Source organism: Anthonomus grandis, chromosome 2 (genome assembly GCF_022605725.1).
Source record: "Anthonomus grandis grandis chromosome 2, icAntGran1.3, whole genome shotgun sequence".
Classification (NCBI taxonomy): Eukaryota; Metazoa; Arthropoda; class Insecta; order Coleoptera; family Curculionidae; genus Anthonomus; species Anthonomus grandis.
Window position 1 is genome coordinate 35,245,784 of NC_065547.1, and position 14,231 is coordinate 35,260,014.

At 32.2% G+C, this 14,231-nt stretch overlaps 1 protein-coding gene across 1 annotated transcript; it reads right to left on the reverse strand.

Moving 5' to 3' along the window:
• Positions 1-5,494: 5,494 nt before the first annotated feature.
• LOC126750630 (ubiquitin-fold modifier-conjugating enzyme 1) lies at positions 5,495-12,869 on the reverse strand. Its single transcript, XM_050460284.1, has 4 exons — positions 12,702-12,869; positions 8,299-8,430; positions 8,081-8,248; positions 5,495-5,668 (listed from the first exon to the last, which is right to left on the reverse strand). The coding sequence occupies exons 1-4, from the start codon at positions 12,822-12,824 to the stop codon at positions 5,585-5,587; spliced, it is 507 nt and encodes a 168-aa protein (XP_050316241.1). The 5' UTR covers positions 12,825-12,869; the 3' UTR covers positions 5,495-5,584.
• Positions 12,870-14,231: the final 1,362 nt, after the last annotated feature.

The following is a 14,231-nucleotide window of genomic DNA, read 5'->3' on the forward strand; positions in this document are numbered from 1 at the left end:
CAGTTTTTTATTGTCTCAGCTATTTCAAATCTTTCCTTGGATCAAGAATTTTAGATTAATATTTAAACAATAAACAAGATAATATTGGTTGTTCTTTCAATTTTAAGCCAATAGAGAACTATGAGGTGCACAATATTATTAAAAAATAAAGAGTATGGCTTTTGGATTGGCCAGTATAACTCTCCTTGATCTTTACTGTCCTTATATTTATGAGTGTATTACACATATTATTTATTAATGCATCCTTAAAAAATAACTAAATTCCTAAATGTTGGGAGGAAGCTATTGTTTTACCACTTCCTAAAATAAGTAACCCTACAGACAATAATCACTTTAGATTAATTAGCTTTTGCTACCGATTATGTCTAAGGTTCTAGAACGAGGCTGAACATACAAGTGCGAGAACATATTAATAAGTTCTCGATACCACCACATAAAGAATCTGGATTTCGGAGTGGCTCTAGTTGTGCGACCGCAACGGCACGTTATATTAATAAGCACACTGCCTTGGTATTATTTAATTTCACTAAATTTATTTTACGAAATACTGATAGAATTGCTACATAGAAAGGATTTTCAAATAATTTTTTCAAGCTATCTCTCGGTGCGTAATGGTGTGCCTCAAGGAAGCATATTAGGTTCATTATTTATACACACGCTTTCTGGATATCTTAAATACTATAAATATCACTTGAATAACCTCCATAAGCCATATTAATTCCGATATTAAACTTGTTATAATCTCAAACAAACATGTTGAAATTAAATCCTAAGAAGCACTTTAAAAGAGTTTAGACTTGTTAAACTTAATCCGTACATTTAAAGCAAGAAAATTTATTAAAACATTAATAACAAATTGACCCGGATTTTTTTTTTCTTTTAACAAATAATTAAAATTCCTATATATATTGTTTTTTAATTTCCTCTATTTCCTTGCTTCCTTTTTTGTTTGTCCGTAGGCATTTTTATATGTTTATATTTTTTGTCAAATACAGGGTGATTTTCAACCTATGCGCATAAACTTGGGAAATGGTAGATGAAGATCAATAATGAGTAATAATGAGAAAAAAATGTGGTAAAATATTTTTGGTTTCCGAAATAAAGTTAAACAAATTATGTCAACAGAACGTGTATCAGACGATCTTATTTTGTTTATTAATAACTGATAGTAAACAAGTCATAGTTGGTGGCTGTGATCGTTTTCGATCGTTATTTTCACACGAACAAAATAAAAGCGTCAAATGTAACGGCGCACATTTTTACAAACGAAGAACTTGTCGACATGGTTTTGGTTTACGGAGAAACGCATCAGAATGCAGTGACAGCAGCTGATCTGTATGCCCAAAGATTTTCCCGAAGATATCACCCGAGACGTGGGGCTTTCTTACGTGTTATTCAGCGGGGTAGAGAAACTGGCAATTTGCGGCCGCGGCCTAGACAAGATGGAGGAGCTATTAGACCTAGACACATTCTAAATCTGGAGGAGGATAATTTAGAAGTTATCGAAGAACAACCTGGAATTAGCACTAGGACAATTCCAGCGCGGTTTGGAATATCGCAATCTTTATGGCAAATTTTAAGGCACGAGTTGCTGTACCCGTTTCATGTGCAGAGGGTACAAGCCCTACTTCCACGAGTTTTGCCGCTTCGAGTACACTTTTGTGAGTGGTTGTTACATCACCAGCAGTTAAGCCCAAACATTACCTATGAACCTACTATGAACATTTTAGTTACGGATGAGGCAAATTTTACGCGCAATGGAATTTTCAACTTTCATCACTCATTACTCGGCTTTGGAAAATCCGCATATTACACGGAGAACATAATTTCAACAACGTTTTTCTGTAAATGTATGGGCTGGAATTCTGAACGGGATGCTCATCGGACCTTTTATTCTGGAAAATCGTTTGACTGGTGCTCGGTATTTAGAATTCTTGCACAACAATTTACCAGTGCTCCTTGAAAATGTGAATCTCAACGTTAGGCAGAACATGTAGTTTCTTCATGATGGTGCTTCACCACATTTTTCACGACCAGTGCGACAACATTTAGATCGTGTATTTCCCGAACGATGGATAGGCCGTGATGGTCCAGTTGGGTGGCCCTCTCGCTCGCCTGACCTTATATTATATTAGATTTTTATTTGTAGGGTTATATGAAAACAATGGTGTATGTAAACGAAGTTGATACTGAGCAAGAGCTACGACATCGCATAAACGCTGCCAGTGACGCAATTCGCCTACAGCCTGGTTTGACCCGTGCATGTACTCTATGTCTTCATGGATTCGACGAACTCAAGTCTATCGAAAAATAATGGAAACAACTTCGAACAGTTGCTTTAAATTAGTTTAAATCAAACACGTTAAAAAATATACGTTTTTTATTTTAAAAAATATGGATATCTCCAAAACTAAAAATATTTTACTAAATTTTTTTTTCATTATTACTCATCAGCTATCATTTCCCAAGTTTATGCGCATAGGTTGAAAATCACCCTGTATGTATAAACAGAAATTATTTTTATCTACTTATGCATACAAAATATTTTTAAATTTGTATTACCAAGTTTTGTTAGGACAGGTTAATAAAGTTAGATATGAGTTTTTATTTAGGTTAATCATTAACTCCACATATTTATTTTTCTTTTTTATGGTAAATAATAATCATTATTATTATTATGTGTATATTATTACTGATACAATAATGTCATTTTCAAATTATCAATAATAAATCATACCAGGACGATCGAATTATACACACGAAGAATATTTAAACTTATTTTTTATTTACAGAGAATGTCATAATAGTAGTTTTTTGACGCCGCGACATCATGACCAACTGATACAATTTAGAAACCGTATACTATTCTTACGATGGAAAAATATTAAATTGCAATATATAAAAACTATACATTTTTGGAATAGGTATCTTTATTGGTTAATCTTATTTTTAATGCCTAATACGATTAAATAATAAAAATAGAGAGGGCTTCAATTTGTCACTTTAAAAAAAAAACTTACATTTTTGTTAATACTGTTAGTTAGAGAGCCTAGAAAATTCTCTATTATTTTGGTTTAAGGCCTTCATTGGTCTACGAACGATAGTAGGGTGGGGAGGAAGTTATTGAAAGTATAATAATTTAAATCGGTGCAAATTCGAAACAACTTATTCGATTTACCTATTCAAAATTTTGAAAGATCATTTCCGCTGTTGTGCTGCTAAATTAATTTGGAGTTATATTTAATAAACATATGATCCAGACACCATCACTCTCCTCCCTTGTAATATTCATAATTAAAGGTTTAAAGCCAAAAGAACTCATTATAGATAGGTATTTATTATTTGTAGGGTTATCTTTATTAAGTATATTTATATTAATATCTCCCGTAAATATATCAACATCATGAGCAGCTAAGGACCCCAAGTAAACCTTTAGTTCGTTCAAAAAATACCGTACGTTTCAAGAGGGTGATCTATATGTTGCATGAATTTTATATTTCATATTATTCATATTAATGGTAAAAGTTGTCAAGGTAATATTGGATTGATTTAGTACCATATTACTGAAACTTGTTGTTAAATGAGATTTTATGTATATTAATAGACCATCAAAAGAGTTGTAGCTGGCTTCATTATAATAACATGTATATCCGGAAATATAGCAATTAGTTGACGTTATTTTGTGTGACTCACTTAAGATTATGACATCACAGTATTCTATATTATAAGTATCCAGAAATAGTAATAGATTATCGAAATTAGTCCTTACACCTCTAATATTTAAATGTATAATGTTTAAAAGTTTCTTACTTAAATCTATGTAGCTATTGAGATCATCCGGTATTATTTTGTGACTAATGTCCCTCAGTACATCTTCCATCGAATCTAGTACTTCCACGGCTTGACTATCCATAGTTTATTTTACTTCTGGCTCTCTCTACTTGATATTTGTAACAATTGCATAGTTTGTCGTTGGTTTCATGATGGACATTGAAGTCGGTGTTATATTTTTTATTATTTAAAACACAATTCATACAGGTTTTAGTAGATCTTGGGCAGTTTGATTCTTCGTGTTCCGCTGAGCAGATTGAGCACACTTTCCTACTGCGACAGTTGTCCTTTTTGTGGTTGTACTGCTGGCAGTTAAAGCACTTCAGGATCGCAATATCTTCATATACCGGCAACCTTTCCCAGTTTACATACAACCTTCCAGTGTTCATAAAACTAGTGAATAGTTTTGGCGAGCACTCTGTAAATATAGTTTTCGTAGCAAATGACTTTACATATGTCACTTTAAAATAGTCCTCATCCTTTAAATGGTTTTGTTTTATAATTATTTTTTCTGTCTCTAATGTCGTTATATCCTTTTTAAATCCAGGAATTTTTATCCTGGGGTTTTTTAATGCCGTTTTAGTTATTTCGTAGCCTGGACCCAGAATTTGTTTGGCAGTAAACGTTAGCGTATAGGTGTCGGTATGAGACGGACATTTTAAAATGACTTTTCCATCAGCTAGGTTCTTTCTGCTCAAAACTTTAATTCCCAAATCAGCAGGATTAATTTTTTCCATATCTTTCTTTGACTTACTGGAATTTTGGTCTTAAATAGGTTTAATAATTATTTGCGGAAGACTGGGTATCTTTTTAGTTGGGATTTTTTTTTTGCTTGGTAAGTTTGCATGTTATCGTGAATAGCCTTAATATTTTGTTGCATGTGATGGAGTTTCTCTGTCAGGTGATCCAACTTATTATCCTGTTTTTTGATAATCATAATTTTTCTCAATTTAGCTTTGCATGTTTGACACATTCAAATGACTATGTCCGCCAGGTCTTTTGTAATTTTTTTATATTGGGAGCCAGTAATTCCGACACAAAAATGTCCAATCTAATTACTACTCTGTAATCCCTCCTTATTTGCCCAGGAGGTAGATTGGCTGTATAAAAGATGTTAAAAATAATAATTTAAACGAACATAAGAAAGATTGATAGAAATAGGATGATAGAAAAATATATAACCGGAAGTGCAGAAGTATATTACCATTTAAAAGTTTTGTATTAATGATAGAATGTCGCATATAATAAATTCTCCTATGCACAATTATTGTACAAAGCTCAATTTTCATCTATTCTTATGTCTAGCTAGATAAGTTGCTTCAGCTCATCATACATATCTTTGCTTTATTTTCTCTACAAATACAATATTGCCCAAAATTTATGGGAAGGAAATTGCTACTAAAATGCCACTTAATTCGATACAATATTCAGGCAGTGGCATGTCCAGCAGCTAAGTTTCTTAATTTTTTGTTGAATTATAGTTTAGTTGACCTGTGTAATATATGTGTATGTGTGCGAAGAAGATTGACATTAAGTTAATGTCGAAATTTACTGTTTACTTAATTATATATAGTTTTTGCGCCAAGATTCCTAATGATTAATGAAATGAAATAATACTAGCATCTGATTCGTAACTGTATTCTTCTAAAATAAAACTCGTTGATTCTCAAAATATATTATTTATTGTTACTCATAACCGAAATAATAATCATCTTCATATTAATTAACAGATACAATGTATTATCGAACGTAATTATTTTTTATCTTCCTTTTCTTTATAATGAATAACTTCTTTAGCTATGAGGTCTGGAATTTCAACTGCAAGCCATGGTCCAAGCTAAAAATAAAATTCATTGAATATTAGAACTATTGAATGTCGTAATTTCGATTGTCGATTATATATCTCGTAGCAAGATTATAAAACCAATCAATTTATAAACGGGACCAGATTGTCAAATTTTCATTCAACTAATCATTATTTTGCTATCGGGCAAGCCAATTTATAAAACAACTAGGTGCTTTATAAAACCACCGTGGCTACACTCAGTCAAATTGTCAAACGGTGAAATTGTTATCATTTAACAGTTAACTTATATTTGCAGGTGAAGTACTTAAGTCGGTTTGTAAAATACGAATTGTGTTTAAAAGTATTTAATTAAATTATATTGATACCATACGTACATAATTGACAGCATTAAGCAGGTATTAAAAATTTTCCTTGTCTCTATAACATAGTTAAAAGAATATATTAATGCGCTTTATTTTAGGAATAAAGCAGATGAATAAAAATTTATTATTTATTATCCTTAGATAAAAAAACAGATTAAGTTTTATTTAAAAAAAGTTAATTTATTGGAACCTGGACCAATGAAATGGCAACTACTTATACATTTTCCGCGTGCCTTAAAACAAAGGCATCGCTTAGCATTGCAGTTCACTAGGTTTGCACTGGCATTTCTTAAATCCTTGTCCTTTAAATTGCGAAACATTTGAAACTGGTTCCTTTAAAGTGATATTAACATTTGGCGTGACTAACGGATTAAAGCCAACTAAATTTAAGTCGTCTCTAGAAAACTATCGATTAAGGCGACTACGCTCTGTACCTAGCTGATATACGCCATTTTATATATCCAGAATGTTTAAATGAATCCTTTTTGGGTCAGACGGACCCCTATAAAATGGAGGAACCACAGATATACTCTTCCCGCAAAAATTCAAATCCTTGAATTTTTTGAGCTATTTGGACCAGCTACACGTTTTTGACCAAATGTATATTTGTGTTCTCATTGTGTATTTCATGCATTGTCTGTGAAATAATATTACTATCCATAGAATTATAATTCTCTTTGACATTGTACTGATCCATTACTGCCCGTTCGAAAATACAGGCTGCGGCATAATTGTCTCCCTGTTTGTAAGGCTTAATAAAAGAAATGTTATTTGAAATACAAAGATTTAATTTTTTTATTTTGAAAGTACAACTAAAACATTTTTGTCCTATGTGGTTTTGAAGACAATATCTGGCAAGTGCCGTCCACCATTATCGAAGCACTGGTGCAAGCGACTTCTGAAGTTTCGCATAACTCTTGCAAGCATTTCTTGGGGTATTCTGCGAATTTCCAATAGTTGTCTAATAGTCGTTGGACGATGTTTGAAGACTTCAGCTTTTAGGTAAACCCACAGAAAGAAGTCGCAGGGCGTTAGGTCGGGCGAGCGTGCAGGCTAAGAAATATCGCCTCTCAGGGAGAGCAATTGTCCGGGGAACATTTCTCTCAATACTTGCATTGAAGCTCGAGATGTGTGAGCTGTTGCCCCATCTTGCTGAACACGGGTGTCCGAGCTGTCCGTGGCCGTCCACCTCTTTTTTTGATAACAGATCCAGTTTCTCTGAAGTTCTTGACCCACAACACAATTGATTTTCGGTCCGGGACTCCTTCATTTCGCGGAATTTGGAACCTTATCCGGAACGCTCGTTGCGCAGCAATAACTGACCGATTTGCGCGGAGGTACACTTCCACGGCGAATGCGCGCTGTGCGTTGGTCCACATGATGCTTCAGACTAAAACATGTTTAAACAAAACTGTTTCCCATACGGCTCTTAGTGGCGGTACCCCCACTATTCTGCGACGCCGCACGGCATTACGAGGGAAGGTTAAAAATAGGGAGACAGTTATGCCGCACCCTGTACTTTCATGCCCATTAATATTACCTGCTTCTCTCACAACAATGTTCCGCAAGATAACTGGTATGTCGTCAATGTTAAAGATTTCTGATTCTGACTCATTTGGAATATTATTTACGATAATATCGCTTTCCTCAAAGTTTTTTTACTGAATTTTGCGTTTGAGAATCTGGCCGAGTAGTCAGCGTGTTTAGCACTAAATACCCTATAGATCTTGAAAAAAACGTCTTAGCCTCCAATAAAACAATAAAATGCCCACGCTATACGCATATTAACAAGAACTATTTGACTGTTATGTTAATAATTGTATTTCATCATCAGATACAAAAAAAAATTTGAACATACTGAACACAAAATATTTGAAATCCCTTTAATATCAACGGATAATGCGATACATTAGCGCATTTTACAAACAAAATACAATTAATTATTATCACAAGATAATTTCTTGGTTTGTTATAATTAGTTTTAGTTTTTATTGAACAAATGCAAAAAAGAGTTTTTAAAATATAGTTAAATTATCTTGTTCAGTTTCTTAAATATTTAAAACTACAATAAGCTACTTACGCCTAATGCCATAGCATGTCCAATACCAAACTTCGGTACATTTCTAGCCCATAAAGGTTTGAAGTGGTCACTTAAACAGATCTTTCCACCTCTGTACATTTTTGCTGTCTTGCCGTCTAGTTCAGGCAGAGCAATCTCGGGTGCTGTAGTTGGGTAAGTAACTGGAATCTGAAATACTATTATTAAAATAATAACAAACCCAACAGATGTGTACTTACATCAAATTCCACATCAAACTCGTACTTAAGTTGTTCATGAAAATACCAACATTTTCCAAACCACTTGGTACCTTCCTTATTTGATTCTAGCCTAAACCAGTCATTATCTGCTGCTTTATTATTTTGAACATACTGAAGTAAAATAAATAAATATTAGGAGATCATATGAAAAGTATAAATATGTATTTCTGCACAACAACTTATATAAAACATAGTTTTAAAATTGGCATGTCAAGATGTATTAGAACAATTCAAATTACCCATTTAAAAAAGTTAGCTTGAGTTAGCTAAAGATTCGACCTACCATTATATTAGGTTGAGAGTAAAAATATAAGGCTAACACTTATATTTTTACTTTTTTTCTAGAAATGTTAATAATTGTGAATTTTTAACCAAGATGGATAAACGTTTGTTTGAAACTTTTTAATTATTGATAACGCAGTTACATACTATAATTATAGGCGTAAGAACTATTTTGTCTATTTACGCCTACGAGCTACATACTTTATAAGTATATTTTATATTAATATTTTCAGTTATAACCCAAGCCTCGCCTTACGGATAAAAATGGCAAGGGCGCTCGCTTCGAATATTTTTTTAACTTTCAAGAATAAGATGATCTTCTACATTACCAGTATTTTATAAATTTAATTGAATAATATTAGACGAAAATGTTACTAATTAAGCGTCAATAACTCAAAAACAGTTGAACATAGACATGTTTGGCGGTTCATTTTATTTAAAAGACAAAATAGTTATGGCGTAAATCTGTTGTCTTCCATGCACTTTGTTTTATGATTTTGAAATTCCCCGATCTTATTCTTCAACAAAATAACCTGTATGTGTATATTAAGTTGCATGATATTGAACAACTTTTAAAACTTTTCGTAGTAAAAAAGTATTTTTTACGAAACTCTAACTGGCTCCAGGTACGTAAAACTCCACCAATAGATCTCTGGAAAAATGTAAACCTTGAATTTGAAATCATGTTTTTATTGAAAAATTAGTAGGGGAAGTCTTTTCTCCACAAATAAATTGCTAATCCTCTAATTTCAGGAGTGATGCATCTCGGCGAGTGTTCTTGCCATCATCAGAATAGATAGTTACACACATAGTAACACGCACTTAACTCTTTGAAGTACTTAGGGACAAAATTTAACCCACATTGCACGTTTCGTTCTAAAAAGGGTAAGATATTTTTGTTTTTTTTTTAAGTTTTATTGTTTTTTTTGTTAAAAATATTTGATATACTTTTTATATAACTGTTTTATACTAAATAACTTGAAATTATTGAGTTACTTACTTCTATATTCTGTATTTTTAACTATGGGTTAAATTTTGTCCCACCATACAGGTAAGGTTTTTTTTTTTAGGTAGGAGCAAAATATGGCAAGTGACCGATTTCCAGAACCATTACCTTTTAAGCTTATTGGTTTGACCGAAAAGGAACTTTATAATGAAATTGAGAATATTAAAAATTCGGACAGTGAATTTGTAAGCATTCCATCAGATATCGACTCGGATAATGATAGTTGTAATGGAAATGATGTAGACGAGCCAGAAATCACAAATAATTTATCAGAACCGGATAATATGGTAATATCATCATCTGATGAAGAACCGGAGGAATGGGATCCCGAAGACCTTATTCCACTGAGAAAATTAAAAACATTATTCAAAATACAGTGGAGTAAGAATAATAAAACGGTTCCACCTGTCCAATTTATGGAATATTCAGGACTAGCCCAAGTCATAAAGGAACTAGATAGAGTGACACCATATAATATTTTTAAACTTCTGATTTCAGACAAAATTGTCGAACATACGATGTTTCAAACAAACCTCTATGCAGAGCAAACTTCACAATTCCGGCAAAAGTTATAAGCCCACCGATAGTGTAGAAATGCGTACATTTATTGATATAAACTTACTAATGGGTATCAAAAAGCTGCCGACATATCGGGATTACTGGAGTACAGATCCAATTTTACATGATCCCTATATTAGTAGACTAATAACTGTCCATCGCTTTGGTTGGCTCCTTAGTAATGTACATCTTAATGACAACAACTTCATGCCCAACCGAAACTCCGATAATTTTGATAAATTATATAAGGTAAGACCATTTTTAGAAATGTTGAAATCCAATTTTCAAGCCTGTCTGCATCCTCACGAATTTTTATCAGTGGACGAGTCTATGATAAAGTTTAAAGGCCGATCTACGATCAAACAATACATGCCTGCAAAGCCAGTAAAGAGAGGCTATAAATTGTGGATGATAGCTGACAGCACTGGATATTGCTGGAATTTTGAAATATATTGTGGCAAAACCGGTCCTGTTGCAGAAAAATGTTTCCGTACCAAAGTAGTGCTTCAGATGACACAAAATTTAAAACACAGGTATCATAAAATTTTCTTTGATAACTTTTTTAGTAATGAATCAACTGTATCAAGAAAAGTTATATGCCTGTGGTACTGTTAGACATACCAGAAAAAATATGCCCCAATTTCTGGAAGATAAAGCAATGCACAGAGGTGACTCTGACTGGTACGTGAGTTCTACAGGACTTTCAGCATTTAAATGGCGCGATAAAAGAACAGTTCACCTTCTTTCAAATTATCACAACCCAGATGACAAAACTGAGGTCAAAAGGAAAGCGAAAGACGGCAGTGTAGAAAACATACCTTGCCCAATAGCGCTGACTGACTAAAATAAACATATGAACTCAGTAGATAAATTTGACCAAATGAGCGCAGTTTACGGCCTCGACCGAAAAAGCAAAAAATGGTGGCATAGTTCAGTTCCTGCAGAAAGACTGTTCTCAAGGGCAACACTGACAATTAGAAAAGAACGAAGCCGATTGACTGGAGAATCGGCTCAATTTTTACTATGTTTAAATTCTTGGCTATGTAACAAAGATATATTTATGAGTGCATAAGCAATAATTTTGTTATCTATACTTTTCGTATTTCTATTAATCTTTATTTTATGTTTTGTTCATTTTTAAATGTTTAGAATTTATGTTTTAGTTTAGAAGTTTTTTTCCTTTATAAATATAAAATTATTTGAGTTTTTACCTTTGTTATGTTTCTTTTGCTTTGTTAATTTTCTTATGTTTAAAATGAATTAAATTTATTTCCCAATATAGTTTTTCAATTTCATTCTTCTAACCTTTTAAAGGCTGTTGAGTTATTGCAGCATCTACAGTCTTTCAAGATCGAAAAATCTCGAAGTGATTTTCTCGATCTCGTCTCGAAAAAACAACCTCAGTCTCGTCTCGAAATCGAGACGAGACTGAGGTTGTTGAGTTCGACGAGAAATCTCGAATTTCGAGAATCTCGTGAAACTCTAATAGCATCCAATAAGTCACATCTGCCCTGTGATGTCCCCTACTTCATACAAGGTAGAATGATGTAATGGGATTTTGATTTGCTCTACCTCAGGTTTTGGCCACCCCATCAGAATATTGGTCAGAATTTGTTGAGAAAAAGGGAGTGAGGTTTTTTACAAAACATGCCAAGGATGAGTCATGGAAGGAAGAAGCTGTCAGAATTCTAAGTGACCAAAAAGGGTAAAGAGTCCCTAGTCCCAAATACACCATAATAATCATAATCATAATTTTTTATACCATACATCTACTGCCTCTTTTTTGGCATTTAAAAATATGAATAGCTTGCCTAGAGAAGCCCCAGAAAATTGTACTTGATAATTGAATGTGGGCAATGTTTTCCTTGATAATTTTCCAGTTACTTTTTATTTTCATACAGCTTGGATGATAGACATAGAGCAACAAGTACAAACATAATTATGAGACAGTTGATTTTGGCAACATTTACATTTTTCCATGGTGATTTTTAAATCTCAGATTTGCTAAGATTTTCAAGTAAGTACTTTAAAGCAACATGTGAAAATGCTCACTGAAGATCACAAAGTAAATAATTCAATTTCTATATTTAACCACACATAACTCAACTTATTTTCAATTCACAAACATTCACCTTCTATGGTACAGGTCTACATAGTTTATTAATTAGAAACAAATTTTTTAAGTATTGTATTGGCTTCATTTGACAAATTTATTCAAAGCTGATTTTAAAAATATTTTTGAAATTAACAAAAAATTGCAGCTAGTCATAAATATTTTGTTTTAAATTTATTAAAAGGAAAAGGCTAATCCTTATTAAAAATGATTTTTATTTTACAGCCCAATTGCCAATTAAATAACAAAAATAAAAAATTAATTTTGAGAATAATTACTTTAGAATATTAGGTATTGCTAAAGATTATCTAAGTTATCCTCTTGAATTAGTCCAATACATTAAAAATTATTGTATAATTAAGTTAAATAGCAAACATATGTTTCATATTCAATAATGAATAAAATGTAATTAAATAGTTATACCTTTATTAATGACTGATACTCCTCTTTAAGTCTTTCTACCCACAATTCTTTATCTCTAGGCCCCGCTTTTGTTTTTAAAAGTGGAATACTGCTCAGAGTTTTACGTGTACTTTCGTCAACCATTTTAACAAAAAAAGTAAACAACAACAATCAATCCAATAATATACCTAACCTACATAACCTAAGATGTCAAATTTTATAGCTTTTTCTGTTGGAAACTCTAGGACGAATTACAACTGCAAATGAAGACGAGTTATAAGAAAAAATATTTCTTTATTAACGGGGCATGCCCAACAGTACCACGTATTAATATAAAATACAAATAAAAAATGTTCCATAAGAATAAAGTCACATGGCAATTACAAGAAGCGAAATTTTGGAACAATTAATTTCATATAAAGTCTAGGAACCTTGCGAACATTCTTAACTTTTAATTCTAACAAAGGAAGAGAACATTTATCTCGTCCCTCCTGATGTATCATGCGGTTCGTAGCATTAAAACTACCTTTTATTTAAAAAGGGATGTGTTCTAAACGCAAATATAAATTATACATAAGATTCCAAAAATAACGTAATTTAGAACCGAAATTAGATATCTACAGCACTATTGGTCTAAATACTTTCGAGTCATCCTTAGCTTCATCGAATTGTCCTCGACTCATGGGAAACAATCTATAGAAGATTAAATTGTTAAAAGTATGATACTTTCATTGTTTCTTCTCGTCAACTTATTTTCTATTGTCTCTTATATTTCTTAAATAAATAAAATAAATCTGATGTTGTGGCTCTTAAAGTTGCATCCTCAGATCACGAAGTACACTTATTAAAATAATATTATATATTTAATATTAAAAATAATTTACAAAGTTAAAAATTGTGTAAGAGACTTATACAGGGTGTCCCATTAGTGCGATAACGGACGATAGCTCCTTATACAGTGATACAAAAAAAAACTTTTATACAAAGTTACTTTACTGTCTAAGGTGCCTAACATAAAAATATTTTTGGATATACAGGGTGATTCATAAATGTGATATGATACACAACTTTTTTAATTTAAATGGAACACCATATATTTTTTTGCATTTTTGGATTGTTTTAAAAATTCTGCATATCTTTTATCAAGCATCGTCTATACCAAAACTTACTCGTTTGTAAGATATTTAATATTTTATCAAAAAATCGACGTTTGCACGTCTCCACAAAAACAAAAATAATTCACTCACACAAATCTTTTGTAGGTTGTTAGTGCATACTTACACTTACTTTATGGTCCTATGAAAATTTGATAATATTCTACAGGATGTTCGCAATACTCTATCCAAAACCAAAAAATGTAAACAACCATATCTTATTTTTTTCAAATGAAATGACCCATATTTTTTTATCTTAGAATGTTGACAATGTAATAAGCTTTCTTTTTTGTTAAGCATGTTATACCTATCTGCAATAGTTATCGAGTTTTTTACACTTTTTCCTAATTTCGCCCTTAAAATCCACAATAGTCGCGTTTTAATTTAAAAGAAGTTT